Source organism: Callionymus lyra, unplaced genomic scaffold (assembly GCF_982586985.1).
Source record: "Callionymus lyra unplaced genomic scaffold, fCalLyr1.hap1.1 HAP1_SCAFFOLD_264, whole genome shotgun sequence".
Classification (NCBI taxonomy): domain Eukaryota; kingdom Metazoa; phylum Chordata; class Actinopteri; order Syngnathiformes; family Callionymidae; genus Callionymus; species Callionymus lyra.
Genome location: NW_028258684.1, coordinates 47,113 through 63,651, shown reverse-complemented (window position 1 = coordinate 63,651; position 16,539 = coordinate 47,113). Strand labels below are relative to the sequence as shown.

Genomic DNA, 16,539 nt, shown 5'->3' with positions numbered 1-16,539 from the left:
TCATCATCATCATCTTCTTCATCATCATCATCATCATCTTCATCATCTTCATTTTCATCTTCATCATCTTCATCTTCATCATCGGAGAAGGAGTAAAATAATAGAAATAGAAAGTCAAATAAAAATGTTCGTACAAACACATGTTTAACTTTGATTGTCTTGAAGTTCTGTTTCTATGTTTGATATGTTGGATCTAATCCAAGATTGTCCTGCTTGATTGTGTTTGTTGATTCAACAGACGGTGAGGAACCGCCTCAGGAAGATAGTGACCCTTTTCAGGAACCTGGTCCATTAGTTATAGAGTCCACAGTCCAGAGTCTGGTCCTGAACCTTCCTGCCCGCTGACCGTGTTGTTTGTTCCTTCCTCAGGTCATGTAACATCTGATGGTGACCGGCTCACCTGGCACCTGCTTAGTTCCAGTCGGCCAGAGGTCTGAGCGAGGGATCATGGGAGATGGGCGTCCGCTTCAGACAGAAGGGAACGCTCTTCTTAAGGCCGTCTTTCAGGGTAAGCTTAGGTTGACGCGTCTGCTCCTGGAAGGCGGGGCCTACATCAACGAGGGCAATGAAAGGGGCGAGACGCCCATCGCCGCCGCCTGTCTAGCCTCTTATGATGACCCGCAGACTCAGCAACGGATGGTGCGCTACCTGCTGGAGAAAGGTGCTGACCCGAACATCCCTGATAAGAGTGGCAGGACGGCACTCATGCATGCCTGTGCTGAAAAGGCAGGAAAAGAGGTAGTCTCACTTCTTCTGGAGAACGGAGCTGATCCTAGCCTCAAGGACTACGCTGGATCCTCTGCACTCATCCACGCCATCAACAAAGGCGACCGCAACACCCTGCAAGTTCTCCTGGATGAATGTAAGGCAAAAGGCAAGGAAGTGATCATCATCACCACAGACACGTCTCCGTCCGGCACTAAAAAGACTAAGCAGTACCTCAATTCACCACCCTCGCCTGGAATTGTGGACAAACTGTCTCCAGCCTGCATGTCCCCTTCTGAGGTGGAGATCGGAACCTCGTCCCCTGCTGGAGATGGCGTCCAAGACCGAGATGGTATCTTCAGTTTTACTCTGACTAATGCTTTGCCACTGCCCTCAGCCAGACCTCACGGTGAGAAGAAACCGGCTCAGCGAAAGCTTCTTAAGAGGCTAAACTCCGAACCCTGGGGTCTGGTGGCCCCTTCAGCAGTGGCTGGGGCTCCTCAAGAGAGGGTGGTGGGGGGCCTGGTGGAGGTGGGCGATCTGAGCAGGACCATTAAAGGGATGAACGGACTGACAATCATAGAACCGTGTAGGCCTCTGTTGTCTCGGCGGCATAGCATAGAGACCCATGACCCTTGTTCCCCCATGCTAATTGACCGGTCATGCTCTGAAGATTGTGGTGGTCTCCTTGGCTCTTCATGGGCTGACAAGGTGCAGCAGCATCAGATCTTGTATCGTAGAAACACAGCGCCCGAGCCCCAAGAGAACATCCAGGGTTTGACTGCTATTGCTGCCCGTCCACCGGCTCACCCAAGACTGATCCGGATGGAGCATTATGAATCTGACACCCACCTCTGCCCGGACTCCATCCCGGGCTCTCCAGACTCTGGACGGATATCTGTGGAGCGAAGGAAATACAATGCCTCCCCCCTGTCTCTCGTCACTAACTCCTCCAGAGAATCGCTGGAGAACATCCCCAATTCCGTCTCACCCATCACACTGCGGCGACGACCCCCTGGGCTCCTGGAGCGGCGTGGATCTGGGACTCTGCTGCTGGACCACATCTCCCACACAAGACCAGGTTTTCTGCCACCGCTCAACATCAATCCACAGAGACCTATTCCAGATATCCGAGGCAATGGCAAGCCCAGTTCCCCAGTCCACAGTGGACACAAGATACTAGTGCCGGTGGCCCCTTCTTCTCCCAAGCGAGTGTCGGACTTTAAGATGAAGAAAAAGCTGCTGAGGAGACACTCGATGCAGACAGAGGAGATGAAGCAGCTCTCCACTTTCCAAGAGATCCTGTCGGAGAAAGTCGTTGAGTCCAACAGGGACTGAAGATGAAGGACTTAACACCGTTTTTAGACACAAAGGGACTCCAGTGATGACCAGCAACCCCCTATCTCACAATCTTACTTTTATTTTCAACCAACATGAGAGAAAAGGTGATGCTTACATGTCACATGTCGTGAATGGACCTACAAACAGTTTACGTGTTTCTGAAACGTTACGTTAATGTTTTAGGACTTAATTTCCAAACAGAGACAAACAATATCTATCGCACGTTTGTAGTTTTGGAGTTTGTCATTACATTCGGAGCTCATGAGACAATTGAGCAGGTGTTGTTGCTTGTCTGAGCCACAGGGGGTGCCATTGAGCAAGTTGAAGTGCGGTGGCCATCAGGACTTCAGAAGGTCCAGCTGCTGGTGACTTGCTTCCTCAACGATTCCTCGGATCTGTTTACGACACATTTTGATGCTTCCTGACGGCGTCCCAGATGTTTACAGATGCACAATTTACATCGAAGTAGTGAAATTCTGGAGCCGATCCCTCAGAAATGGACTTGACATTTATTTTAAGAAACCTGGACCTCATTTCTAAGTTTAGACCAAAACAAAGTTCTTGATTCTAAAATTCCAAAGACGCCTGAAGTTGCTGGTGGGACACAAATCTAATTTGGGACCAGACTGTAAATACTGTAAAGATCTTTGTGCAATAGAGTATGGCCAAGAGGTGTCACTACTGGGATGGCTGAAGATCCAGGATCCAGAGTTTTGGTGTCAGTTTCATCTCAAAGTGCTGCTGAAACTCTCGTAGATACAGATCAGAAAAACATGTAAAGGTTTGACTCCGTGAAGGACTCAATAAACTACTCATACACTGGAAAACCCCAGAAGTTGAGGTTGCGAGTCTTCACAGTGACCAGGTTGTTATCTGAGACCTGAACCTTTGGACGGACTCATGGTCACCTACCAGAGGTGACTCGGCTCCCGACAGGTGTCAACCTCCACAGGTTTGCGGCTCTAAGCAGAGAAGCTCAGAGATGAAACTGAACGGACAACTCTGTAGCTAAAAAGAGCACTCGCCGTCACCTGGTGTGATGATGTCATGACCATCTGACCCGTATCAGTGTTCGAGGCGAAAACTTGCTCAACAGCTCCGAGGAATAAGTGAGATATTTGGTTTAAGGCAATAGAAGAACACGTTGTCAGGTCATGTCAACCGATGACGTCACACCGGGAGACGGCGAGCGTTCTGATCCGACAATGTTTACACGTCATTTTGTGATGGTCTGATGATGACATCACTTCCTGTCTGAGGGGGCATGAGTGACTTCTCGATCCTGTAACATGTGACAATTACAGCCCCGCCCGCCTGTCAGATGTTTTAATAATGGGCGGGGCTAATGCTGCAATGTGCAGATACTTGAAGTTCAAATAGTATTTTTGTAAGTCAGAACTCTGTCGAGTCGTCGTCTATTTTTCTTCTCTCACTTGTAATGAGTCGAATAAATGTTTGATGCTGTTGAAACCTGACGATAGTTCTTTGCATTTATTGCTCAAACCACAGGTTCATCATGCTCTTGGCTAGATGATGCTTCTACACGCTTCAGTCGGTCCTCCCTGGATGGGTCTGAGGCTGATGTTCTTCACTTCAGAACTTTTAACGCCATCCAGCCTCTGCTAATGAAAATCGAAATGGATCCTGTTTTTACCAACTGGATCCACAACCACCGTACGACCACAGGATGTCAGACTAGAGTTTGTCTGGAACTGTGGACAGCGATACAGGAGCACCACAAGGAACTGTTCTGTCCCCGTCCCTCTTCAATTAACACCAGGCTTTACTGCCACATACAAAAGTATTGTGATACTGTTGTGGTGCACATGGAGTTCCTGCATCAGCTGGTCACAGCGATGGACATTGATGTGGTCGTACAAGTACCTGGGAGTCCACCTGTCCCACAGACCTGTTTACGCATTAGACCTCTTGTTCCTGAGGCTCTTTTGATGTGAGCAAATGTTTTCTATCGTAGCTTGTGTTGACCTCATGACAGGAGCAGCTGATCATGTGATGAAGTGTGTGAGCAGTGCTGGAGAGAAGATGAAGCTCTGATCCAGAGTAACCATCGATACCTACTGTCCTGAATAACAAAAAGTGTGAAACATGAAAGCAGCCAGCAGGGGGCGCCTTCAATGACAGAGCGACATTAGCTGAAGGCTAATACAGTATAAACGATAAATATAATAACTACTAATAATAACTACTTTAAAGTGAATCATAAACATCCACTAGTTTATTGAGGAAAAAATATTTACACATAAAACTTTGATTGACAGGTGGCAGATGTCTCACTCTCACCAGGGTTGAGAAGATAAATGGAAGGCCAGACAAAGACAGGAGTGCAAGTCAAAGGTCACTGTGAGGATCGAAGACGTTCACGCCGATCATTTCTTGAAGAACTTCTTGTTGAGCAGGAAGATGAGTAAGTTGACGTTGACTCGAGCTTTGTCGAACATCTTCATCACGGCCACGCCCTCGTACTGCAGCTGCAGCAGGTCCTGCAAACACAACACACGGTCAGGCGGGTCTGCTCCGGGGTCCGGCCGGGGGATCTCGGCACCTGGTACTTGAGCAGGAACTCCTCCATCTCCACTCCAAGGAAGCGAGCTTTGACCACGAAGGCTCCTCTCTCCGGTGCAGGCGTGATGTCGAACACCACGTTCTTGAACCTGAGGTGGGAGAGAGAGGTCAACGCTGCTGCAGACCCAGAAGAAAAGTCATAAAGTTCTGACTGTGTGGACGGAAGGTCTTCGATCTCCAACAGAACTCCCTTCTCCTGCAGTCGGGCGGCACTGTAGCTCAGAGCTGGAAGCTTCTTCTGCCCCTTCGACTCTGTGGCTTTTTTATTGGTGGACTTACTGAAGAACACACAAACACATGAGTACAGCCGAGCGGAGAAGATGTGGGTGTGTTTCACGTCACCTGACGGTCAGGTTGTCCAGACAGGAAGTGATGTAATGTCTGTAGTAGTCCACCTGCTCACTGTGGAAGTCGCTCTTCAGCTGCAGATGACCAAGCGCCTGACGAAGCTTCACGAGCTCCACCCGTCGCCGCTGCCGGTGGAGACGCTGCTGGCGAATGTCCTGCAGGGGGCGACACAACACGGCAGGTCAGGCAGGAAGCAGGTGGCGTGGCGTTCGTTACCTTGGCGATCATCTGCAGCATCTGAGTGTGTGAGTGCGGAGCCTGAAGGACGCCGAGAACCTCCAGACGACGAAGACCTCGCACGATCTTCCTCTTCTTCTCCTCCAGTTTCAGGTTGCCGTCGGCGACAAGAGACTGGTTTCTCTTCAGCTTATCGGGCGTGCGAGCGTCTCGCTTCGCTCGCTGTTGGATAATGTAGTCGTGTCGTGCTTCCTGTTGGCGAGAACATCGTTGAGTCTTTGCTGAAGGCAGGAAACCTCCGTGTACCTGGTCATGTGACGAGGAAGCTTGTAGCACGTCCTTCAGCTGGTCGCCTGGATGAGTCCGGACCACGTCCACGATCAGCTGCTTCGTACTGAAGCAACAAAAACCATCTAAGACATGCTACAAAACTCAACTTGCTACATAACAACATGCTAACTTAGCCACAGATAACAGCCTAAGTGAGGAGAAGTAGCAACATGCTAACGTAAATGAGGAACAGCAACATGCTAATGTAGGTGAGTAGTAGCAACATGCTAACTTAGGTGAGTAGTAGCAACATGCTAACGTAAATGAGGAGTAGCAACATGTTAACTTAAGTGAGAAGTAGCAACATGTTAACATAAGTGAGAAGTAGCAACATGTTAACATAAGTGAGAAGTAGCAACATGCTAACATAAGTGAGAAGTAGCAACATGTTAACATAAGTGAGAAGTAGCAACATGTTAACATAAGTGAGAAGTAGCAACATGTTAACATAAGTGAGAAGTAGCAACATGTTAACATAAGTGAGAAGTAGCAACATGTTAACATAAGTGAGGAGTAGCAACATGCTAACATAAGTGAGAAGTAGCAACATGTTAACATAAGTGAGAAGTAGCAACATGCTAACATAAGTGAGAAGTAGCAACATGTTAACATAAGTGAGAAGTAGCAACATGTTAACTTAAGTGAGAAGTAGCAACATGTTAACATAAGTGAGAAGTAGCAACATGTTAACATAAGTGAGAAGTAGCAACATGTTAACATAAGTGAGAAGTAGCAACATGTTAACATAAGTGAGAAGTAGCAACATGTTAACATAAGTGAGAAGTAGCAACATGTTAACATAAGTGAGAAGTAGCAACATGTTAACATAAGTGAGGAGTAGTAACATGTTAACATAAGTGAGAAGTAGCAACATGCTAACATAAGTGAGAAGTAGCAACATGTTAACATAAGTGAGAAGTAGCAACATGTTAACATAAGTGAGGAGTAGCAACATGTTAACATAAGTGAGAAGTAGCAACATGTTAACATAAGTGAGAAGTAGCAACATGTTAACATAAGTGAGGAGTAGCAACATGTTAACATAAGTGAGAAGTAGCAACATGCTAACATAAGTGAGAAGTAGCAACATGTTAACATAAGTGAGAAGTAGCAACATGTTAACATAAGTGAGGAGTAGCAACATGTTAACATAAGTGAGGAGTAGCAACATGTTAACTTAAGTGAGAAGTAGCAACATGTTAACATAAGTGAGAAGTAGCAACATGTTAACATAAGTGAGAAGTAGCAACATGTTAACATAAGTGAGGAGTAGCAACATGTTAACTTAAGTGAGAAGTAGCAACATGTTAACATAAGTGAGAAGTAGCAACATGTTAACATAAGTGAGAAGTAGCAACATGTTAACATAAGTGAGAAGTAGCAACATGTTAACATAAGTGAGAAGTAGCAACATGTTAACATAAGTGAGAAGTAGCAACATGTTAACATAAGTGAGGAGTAGCAACATGCTAACATAAGTGAGAAGTAGCAACATGTTAACATAAGTGAGAAGTAGCAACATGCTAACATAAGTGAGAAGTAGCAACATGTTAACATAAGTGAGAAGTAGCAACATGTTAACTTAAGTGAGAAGTAGCAACATGTTAACATAAGTGAGAAGTAGCAACATGCTAACATAAGTGAGAAGTAGCAACATGTTAACATAAGTGAGAAGTAGCAACATGTTAACTTAAGTGAGAAGTAGCAACATGTTAACATAAGTGAGAAGTAGCAACATGTTAACATAAGTGAGAAGTAGCAACATGTTAACATAAGTGAGAAGTAGCAACATGTTAACATAAGTGAGGAGTAGCAACATGTTAACATAAGTGAGAAGTAGCAACATGCTAACATAAGTGAGAAGTAGCAACATGTTAACATAAGTGAGAAGTAGCAACATGTTAACATAAGTGAGGAGTAGCAACATGTTAACATAAGTGAGAAGTAGCAACATGTTAACATAAGTGAGAAGTAGCAACATGTTAACATAAGTGAGGAGTAGCAACATGTTAACATAAGTGAGAAGTAGCAACATGCTAACATAAGTGAGAAGTAGCAACATGTTAACATAAGTGAGAAGTAGCAACATGTTAACATAAGTGAGGAGTAGCAACATGTTAACATAAGTGAGGAGTAGCAACATGTTAACTTAAGTGAGAAGTAGCAACATGTTAACATAAGTGAGAAGTAGCAACATGTTAACATAAGTGAGAAGTAGCAACATGTTAACATAAGTGAGAAGTAGCAACATGTTAACATAAGTGAGGAGTAGCAACATGCTAACATAAGTGAGAAGTAGCAACATGTTAACATAAGTGAGAAGTAGCAACATGTTAACATAAGTGAGAAGTAGCAACATGTTAACTTAAGTGAGAAGTAGCAACATGTTAACATAAGTGAGAAGTAGCAACATGTTAACATAAGTGAGAAGTAGCAACATGTTAACATAAGTGAGAAGTAGCAACATGTTAACATAAGTGAGAAGTAGCAACATGTTAACATAAGTGAGGAGTAGCAACATGCTAACATAAGTGAGAAGTAGCAACATGTTAACATAAGTGAGAAGTAGCAACATGCTAACATAAGTGAGAAGTAGCAACATGTTAACATAAGTGAGAAGTAGCAACATGTTAACTTAAGTGAGAAGTAGCAACATGTTAACATAAGTGAGAAGTAGCAACATGTTAACATAAGTGAGAAGTAGCAACATGTTAACATAAGTGAGAAGTAGCAACATGTTAACATAAGTGAGGAGTAGCAACATGTTAACATAAGTGAGAAGTAGCAACATGCTAACATAAGTGAGAAGTAGCAACATGTTAACATAAGTGAGAAGTAGCAACATGTTAACATAAGTGAGGAGTAGCAACATGTTAACATAAGTGAGAAGTAGCAACATGTTAACATAAGTGAGAAGTAGCAACATGTTAACATAAGTGAGGAGTAGCAACATGTTAACATAAGTGAGAAGTAGCAACATGCTAACATAAGTGAGAAGTAGCAACATGTTAACATAAGTGAGAAGTAGCAACATGTTAACATAAGTGAGGAGTAGCAACATGTTAACATAAGTGAGGAGTAGCAACATGTTAACTTAAGTGAGAAGTAGCAACATGTTAACATAAGTGAGAAGTAGCAACATGTTAACATAAGTGAGAAGTAGCAACATGTTAACATAAGTGAGAAGTAGCAACATGTTAACATAAGTGAGGAGTAGCAACATGCTAACATAAGTGAGAAGTAGCAACATGTTAACATAAGTGAGAAGTAGCAACATGTTAACTTAAGTGAGAAGTAGCAACATGTTAACATAAGTGAGAAGTAGCAACATGTTAACTTAAGTGAGAAGTAGCAACATGTTAACATAAGTGAGAAGTAGCAACATGTTAACATAAGTGAGAAGTAGCAACATGTTAACATAAGTGAGAAGTAGCAACATGTTAACATAAGTGAGAAGTAGCAACATGTTAACATAAGTGAGGAGTAGCAACATGCTAACATAAGTGAGAAGTAGCAACATGTTAACATAAGTGAGAAGTAGCAACATGTTAACTTAAGTGAGAAGTAGCAACATGTTAACATAAGTGAGAAGTAGCAACATGTTAACTTAAGTGAGAAGTAGCAACATGTTAACATAAGTGAGAAGTAGCAACATGTTAACATAAGTGAGAAGTAGCAACATGTTAACATAAGTGAGAAGTAGCAACATGTTAACATAAGTGAGAAGTAGCAACATGTTAACATAAGTGAGAAGTAGCAACATGTTAACATAAGTGAGAAGTAGCAACATGTTAACATAAGTGAGAAGTAGCAACATGTTAACATAAGTGAGAAGTAGCAACATGTTAACTTAAGTGAGAAGTAGCAACATGTTAACATAAGTGAGAAGTAGCAACATGTTAACATAAGTGAGAAGTAGCAACATGTTAACTTAAGTGAGAAGTAGCAACATGTTAACATAAGTGAGAAGTAGCAACATGTTAACATAAGTGAGAAGTAGCAACATGTTAACATAAGTGAGAAGTAGCAACATGTTAACATAAGTGAGAAGTAGCAACATGTTAACATAAGTGAGAAGTAGCAACATGTTAACATAAGTGAGAAGTAGCAACATGTTAACATAAGTGAGAAGTAGCAACATGTTAACATAAGTGAGGAGTAGCAACATGCTAACGTAAATGAGGAGTAGCAACATGTTAACATAAGTGAGAAGTAGCAACATGTTAACATAAGTGAGAAGTAGCAACATGTTAACATAAATGAGGAGTAGCAACATGCTAACGTAAATGAGGAGTAGCAACATGTTAACATAAATGAGGAGTAGCAACATGTTAACATAAGTGAGGAGTAGCAACATGTTAACTTAAGTGAGGAGTAGCAACATGCTAACGTAAATGAGGAGTAGCAACATGTTAACATAAATGAGGAGTAGCAACATGTTAACATAAATGAGGAGTAGCAACATGTTAACATAAATGAGGAGTAGCAACATGCTAACGTAAGTGAGGAGTAGCAACATGTTAACATAAGTGAGAAGTAGCAACATGCTAACATAAGTGAGAAGTAGCAACATGTTAACATAAGTGAGAAGTAGCAACATGTTAACTTAAGTGAGAAGTAGCAACATGTTAACATAAGTGAGAAGTAGCAACATGTTAACATAAGTGAGGAGTAGCAACATGCTAACGTAAATGAGGAGTAGCAACATGTTAACATAAATGAGGAGTAGCAACATGTTAACATAAATGAGGAGTAGCAACATGTTAACATAAATGAGGAGTAGCAACATGCTAACGTAAGTGAGGAGTAGCAACATGTTAACATAAATGAGGAGTAGCAACATGCTAACGTAAATGAGGAGTAGCAACATGTTAACATAAATGAGGAGTAGCAACATGTTAACATAAGTGAGGAGTAGCAACATGTTAACTTAAGTGAGGAGTAGCAACATGCTAACGTAAATGAGGAGTAGCAACATGTTAACATAAATGAGGAGTAGCAACATGTTAACATAAATGAGGAGTAGCAACATGTTAACATAAATGAGGAGTAGCAACATGCTAACGTAAGTGAGGAGTAGCAACATGCTAACTCACCTGAGCAGGAGTCCCAGGGCGTCTGGTTTGTCCTCAGAATAGTTAAAAATGTCGAACTTGTTCGTAAGCGCGAGAGAAACCTCAGTCTTTCCGCTCTGAGGATCAAATCCTGCCTCAGAAGCTGCAAACAAACGTGAACGACTCGAGTATTGATGGTGATCACATGACGTCAAACACTAATGTCAACGTTCTCAACAGACGTGGTCATGTGACTCGTGGCGTCGCACACGACTCCAGCTGTACCTGAGGCGCTGGCTGCAGTACCAAGAACATCCTGCAGAGTCGGAGGGGAGCCCACGTCCCTCAGGAGCAGCCGGAGCGGGTCTGCCGGGTCTGGACACAGAACATCCTGATGCTCCAACAGCAGCTGGAGAGTGATGATGTCACGAGGAGAAATGAATAAACGTATATATTCACATGAAAAGCACCTTCAACGTAACTAAAGTCATTCATTTGGATATTTCTTTGCATCTCCACTGACCTTGTGCGTGTTCAGGAGCTCGCTCACCGAGATGTAGATCACAGGTTTGTTGACAATGAGCAGCTCTGAGAACTCGTCCACACTGAAGCGCTCCTCTGGCTCAGGAACATCACACACACTCAGCAGGAACTTCCTGTCGGACACGAAGACACCTGTTGGCTTCACCTGGTGGCATGAGGCGCACGTTCTTCACCGGACCGGACCTGAACTTGGCGTGTGTGCGGCTGATGTACTGGTTGAGATCGGCGACGTGAGATCCGTCTCCATGGAAGTGTTTGTTGGCGGCCGCCTGCTGCAGCGTGCGAGCGACGGAGCCCAGGATGTGACGCTGCTCCGGCTGAAGACCGGGTCCTGCCGAGCGCTCCAGCACGTCGAAGCCGTCCGGTGCCACCACCGCTGGGTTCATGTAGCGGTAGTAGACCAGGTTCCCTACGATCTGAAGAGCACATCAGCACAAACTCCACACTCTGACGCAAAAAACAATCATCACCTTGTACAGCTCGGGCTCACTGGCCTTTGGGAACTTTGTCCTCAATGTGTCTCTGAGAACCTTCACGGTGTAGCGAAACCCATACCTGTTGGCGGTGAAGACATGTGAGGACAGGTGAAGACAGGTGAAGACAGGTGAAGACAGGTGAAGACAGGTGAGGACAGGTGAAGACAGGTGAAGACAGGTGAAGACAGGTGAGGACAGGTGAAGACAGGTGAAGACAGGTGAGGACAGGTGAGGACAGGTGAAGACAGGTGAGGACAGGTGAGGACAGGTGAGGACAGGTGAAGACAGGTGAAGACAGGTGAGGACAGGTGAAGACAGGTGAAGACAGGTGAGGACAGGTGAGGACAGGTGAAGACAGGTGAAGACAGGTGAGGACAGGTGAGGACAGGTGAGGACAGGTGAGGACAGGTGAAGACAGGTGAAGACAGGTGAAGACAGGTGAGGACAGGTGAGGACAGGTGAAGACAGGTGAAGACAGGTGAAGACAGGTGAAGACAGGTGACGACAGGTGACGACAGGTGACGACAGGTGACGACAGGTGAAGACAGGTGACGACAGGTGACGACAGGTGACGACAGGTGAAGACAGGTGAAGACAGGTGACGACAGGTGAAGACAGGTGAAGACAGGTGAAGACAGGTGAGGACAGGTGAAGACAGGTGAAGACAGGTGAAGACAGGTGAGGACAGGTGAGGACAGGTGAAGACAGGTGAAGACAGGTTAGGACAGGTGAAGACAGGTGAAGACAGGTGACGACAGGTGACGACAGGTGACGACAGGTGAAGACAGGTGACGACAGGTGAAGACAGGTGACGACAGGTGACGACAGGTGAAGACAGGTGAAGACAGGTGACGACAGGTGACGACAGGTGACGACAGGTGACGACAGGTGAAGACAGGTGAGGACAGGTGAGGACAGGTGAGGACAGGTGAGGACAGGTGAGGACAGGTGAGGACAGGTGAAGACAGGTGAAGACAGGTGAGGACAGGTGAAGACAGGTGAAGACAGGTGACGACAGGTGACGACAGGTGACGACAGGTGAAGACAGGTGAGGACAGGTGAGGACAGGTGAGGACAGGTGAGGACAGGTGAGGACAGGTGAGGACAGGTGAGGACAGGTGAGGACAGGTGACGACAGGTGACGACAGGTGACGACAGGTGAGGACAGGTGAGGACAGGTGAGGACAGGTGAGGACAGGTGACGACAGGTGACGACAGGTGAAGACAGATGAAGACAGGTGAAGACAGGTGAAGACAGGTGAGGACAGGTGAGGACAGGTGAGGACAGGTGAGGACAGGTGAAGACAGGTGAAGACAGGTGAAGACAGGTGAAGACAGGTGAAGACAGGTGACGCCAGGTGACGCCAGGTGACGCCAGGTGACGCCAGGTGACGCCAGGTGAAGACAGGTGAAGACAGGTGAAGACAGGTGAAGACAGGTGACAGAAGGATGACTGACGGGAGCATGTGCAGGTTGGAGGTGATGGCTTTGAGGACTCGGTCCGTCAGGTTCTTCAGCGTGACGATGGCGACATCAATGCGACGCTGGACTTCAGGGTGCGACAGCGCCTCCTCTGGACAAACCTCGTAGGGCAGGGAGCTGCAGCGGGACAGGATGTGATGAGACGGCTGGGAAGAAAAACTATTTACCTGGACTCTGACCTCTTGTGTCCAGTCTGGCTCTCGGTTTGGTTGATCCAGGTTTTGTAGACCTCCAGCGGATCGGTTCTGATGCTGAGCGTCCGGTCCTGAAGGATGTCCTGAAGAGCAGGACCCAAAGTTGCCCTCAAGATGTTATGACCTCGTTCGTGACGGTAGAAGTTGACCAGCATCTTGACGACGGTAGGGTTTCCTGTGATCACGTCCTGCGGCTGGTCCACTTTCAGCCTGAGTGCAGAACCCATGAGTGCCATGGAAATCCAAGACTCTACGGAGACCCACCTGATCTCGTGCTGCAGCGCCTGAGTGAAGAGCTGCAGCAGCAGGAAGGCTTCACGGTGTCCAGCGCCATAGTTGAAGAGGCTGAAGACCAACATCTCCATGAAGGCCGTGGAGCGACTCTGAGGCATCAGGAAGATCAGACGGGCCAGGTACGAGGGCTGCGTCTGCAACAAAGACCCGTCACATCCCGTTCAGTCCCAGCAAGAACCATCGTCTTACCTGCAGCAGGTAGAAGAGGTGCTGGTAGGCCTCCAACCTTTCCCTCCTCTCCCGGCTCAGAGCCTTCAGACCTTTAGTCCGCTCCACATCCATCATGCCCGACAGCTGCTCCTTGTTCTTCTTGGTCAGCTTCTTGCAGTGAGACACTACTTCCTGTCAGGTGACAACTATCAGAACAAAACATTTCCACGAGCGACGGAGAAAGGTGCTTCAAGTCCTGACCTGCAAAGTGGCCTTGTTACGGACCAGCAGCCCGATTTTCAGGTCCATCAGGTTCAGGTCGGCCTCCAGCTGCCGATTGAAGCGGATGCTGCGAGCGACTTCCTCCCTCATATGAAGAAGCTCTTCCTCCTCTCGAATGTCACCGTTGCTGAGCTCCAGCAGGTGGAGGAACTTCCTGACCACAGGGAGGGGCGGTGTGTCCGAGTGCACTAGACCCGAGAGAGGTGGTCAGTCACAGCTATGTTCTCTGGAGGCACCGACCCAAACGCTGGTTAGTACCGAGTAGGAAAACATGTTTCAGGGTTAGAACGATTCATTGCATTTGCGATATAATCGCGCTGTAAAAAAATGCGATGATTATATCGCAAAGGTTGCAATTTTATTTCATTTTACGTTCATTTAATTTTCGAGCCGTCGTGGAGTCACGAGAAGAACAGACGTCAAGACGTTAAAGAGCAGCCGTTCTTAAAGTACACTGAATATATTCGTTTACGTGTCGTTAAAGTAACTAAATGAACATTTATTTCAATGTATGATTATTTTGGCTTTATCTTAAAAATGGCTTAATAACTTTATCTTAACAATAACAAAGAAATAAATTTTACTGTAAAGAAGAAATGGTTTCGTAACGAGTTTGCTTCTCTTGCACCACAAACCGTTTTTTCTGTAAGCTTGGAGTGGAAATGCAAGTAATTTGTATTTGTATAGAGCTTTTCCAGACCAGGGTCACAAAGCGCTTAAACAATCAAAACAATATTCAATAAAGTATATACTTTAAAGGTCAAGATAAAACTGAGAACACAACAGTAGTTCCAGAAAAACACAAATAAAAATGTCTTAAGATGTTTCTTGAAGGAGTCAGTAGATCCATCAAGCGCTTGAAATGTTCCTCTGAACACTGTCATCAGTGAACAGAGAAGCAAATGGAACACGAATGTTCCTTCCCAGGTGCAACACTAATAGACTCAAGGACTCATTCATTCCTCGGGCTATTAGATTGTACAATTCTAAATTGTGGGGGCAGGAGTGAAAGTGTCTTTGATCTATACTCTTTATCTTTAGACTTAGATGGTGTCATCTTGTTCTTTCTTTTTATTTCTCTTTGTTCTTGTTCTTATTTTATTTTCATGAATAATAAAGTCTGTATTGTTGTGTCTAATTGGAAAAAACTATTTTCCGAAGGAGACCTCCTGAGGATCAATAAAGTTCTACCTAACGTAATAAAAATGAATTACATCTCTACAATACAAGTTTCTTATTGTTAGAATTGATCTTATAAAATTGGTATTGAAAAAAAGTATCAAAAATTCTCGATCAATACCCAGCCCTAGACAGTGACTCACCAAGGGTCCGATACTCCTCTCTGGCCTTGTTTGCTCTGAAGAAGGCCTGGATCTTGACCACAGCGCCCACCTGTGGGAGAGAGAAGGAGTGCTGTGCCAGGGCCAAACAAACATGTGACATCAGCAGCAACTTACGTGGCGTCTAAAGAAGCTCAGACGAGCTCTGTATTTCCTCCGGGCCGACCACATCCTGACCCCTGCCTGGATCTGAGGAGGACAAGTCATTATCGTGGCAGTGTTTGGTGTCTTCATTTCCTCTTCACCTTCACCGCCGCTCGCCAGTTCATGTAGAGGAACTGCAGCCGCCTCCTGTACGCCCTCTGCTGGACAAAGCGCCTCCACCGAGACTAAAAGGACATACGTTGAAAACAAGGTGGACACCCTGAAGTTCTGAGAGTCTCATGTTTCTCCCGAGGCAGTGACTGATAGAAGTGGCTAATAGAACAGGAAGTGATGTCAGATGTAGCCTCACATTCATGAAGGTCATCACAGAATCATATGTGGTCCCAATACATGTCATGTCTTTGCGTTCCCACCTGGATGACCACCACGGCGTCCGTCTGGTTGTGCAGATATCGGCGGCGAGCGTCCAGTCCGTGTCTGACCAGGAAGCCGCGACAAGCCGCCTGCAGACGAGTGACGAGGGCCGCGCTGCCCTTCCACTGGCCACTGCGCTGGTACGAGGACGAGACGATGCTAACCACGTCCTGCGAGAAGAGCATGACATCATCAGGCAGCGCCAGACTCTACCACATGTCGGGGTCACATGACTCACCTGGATCTGCTGCTGGTCGAGAAACGAGCTGTTGTTGGTGAAGTCAGCAGGTTCGTCCCAGGTGCCCTCCAGCCTGTGCAGGTGGAAGAAGTAGGAGGAGCCGTCGTCCAGCTGGACCCGGACCCACGGGCTCTTGTTGTGTCCTGAAGAGGACATTGTTGGAGGTCAGAGGTCACGGTGCATCTGCAGGTGCTCACCTCTCTGAGCCCTGAGGTGGACCAGGACACCGAGCTCCTGCTGGTACTGGGCTGCGCACTGTGGCAGGACCCCCTGCAGCGCCACCTCTGGCAGAGACAGAACCCGCAACGTCTGGTTCACCCGGTTCTCCTTCACCGCCTGGTTCACTGCTGCCACGGCCAGACACACTGAGGAGGTCATGAAGAGTGAGATGTTATATATACCAGTGGCCTTCTCTGCTGAAACATAATCAGAAAATAACTGGATTTATTTAATTTAAACAAATAAAAAACTTTTTTTTTTGTT

At 45.8% G+C, this 16,539-nt stretch overlaps 2 protein-coding genes across 4 annotated transcripts in view; one reads left to right on the top strand and one right to left on the bottom strand.

Moving 5' to 3' along the window:
* Positions 1–147: 147 nt before the first annotated feature.
* LOC148057945 (ankyrin repeat domain-containing protein 34A-like) lies at positions 148–3,485 on the top strand. 2 transcript variants are annotated; one of them, XM_087782678.1, is made up of 2 exons: positions 148–508; positions 625–3,485. In XM_087782678.1, the coding sequence occupies exons 1-2, from the start codon at positions 455–457 to the stop codon at positions 2,041–2,043; spliced, it is 1,473 nt and encodes a 490-aa protein (XP_087638804.1). In that variant the 5' UTR covers positions 148–454; the 3' UTR covers positions 2,044–3,485. The 2 variants fall into 2 exon arrangements, with proteins under 2 accessions (XP_087638804.1, XP_087638802.1); XM_087782676.1 differs by having other exon boundaries at positions 149–3,485.
* A 767-nt stretch (positions 3,486–4,252) lies between these two features.
* LOC148057944 (ras GTPase-activating-like protein IQGAP3) overlaps positions 4,253–16,539 on the bottom strand; it is a 34,252-nt gene continuing 21,965 nt past the window's right edge. For both annotated transcript variants that reach the window (XM_087782679.1, XM_087782680.1), the window contains exons 17-38: positions 16,254–16,421; positions 16,057–16,199; positions 15,818–15,988; positions 15,545–15,628; positions 15,417–15,488; positions 15,282–15,351; positions 13,939–14,147; positions 13,717–13,869; positions 13,498–13,661; positions 13,219–13,443; positions 13,016–13,156; positions 11,552–11,636; positions 11,265–11,497; positions 11,062–11,194; positions 10,824–10,947; positions 10,581–10,701; positions 5,461–5,548; positions 5,194–5,406; positions 4,972–5,132; positions 4,782–4,907; positions 4,610–4,718; positions 4,253–4,547 (exon numbers count right to left, since the gene is read on the bottom strand). In XM_087782679.1, coding sequence (XP_087638805.1) covers positions 4,434–4,547; positions 4,610–4,718; positions 4,782–4,907; positions 4,972–5,132; positions 5,194–5,406; positions 5,461–5,548; positions 10,581–10,701; positions 10,824–10,947; positions 11,062–11,194; positions 11,265–11,497; positions 11,552–11,636; positions 13,016–13,156; positions 13,219–13,443; positions 13,498–13,661; positions 13,717–13,869; positions 13,939–14,147; positions 15,282–15,351; positions 15,417–15,488; positions 15,545–15,628; positions 15,818–15,988; positions 16,057–16,199; positions 16,254–16,421 — 3,107 coding nt within the window. In that variant the 3' untranslated portion in view covers positions 4,253–4,433. The remainder of the gene's footprint in view (positions 4,548–4,609; positions 4,719–4,781; positions 4,908–4,971; positions 5,133–5,193; positions 5,407–5,460; positions 5,549–10,580; positions 10,702–10,823; positions 10,948–11,061; positions 11,195–11,264; positions 11,498–11,551; positions 11,637–13,015; positions 13,157–13,218; positions 13,444–13,497; positions 13,662–13,716; positions 13,870–13,938; positions 14,148–15,281; positions 15,352–15,416; positions 15,489–15,544; positions 15,629–15,817; positions 15,989–16,056; positions 16,200–16,253; positions 16,422–16,539) is intronic.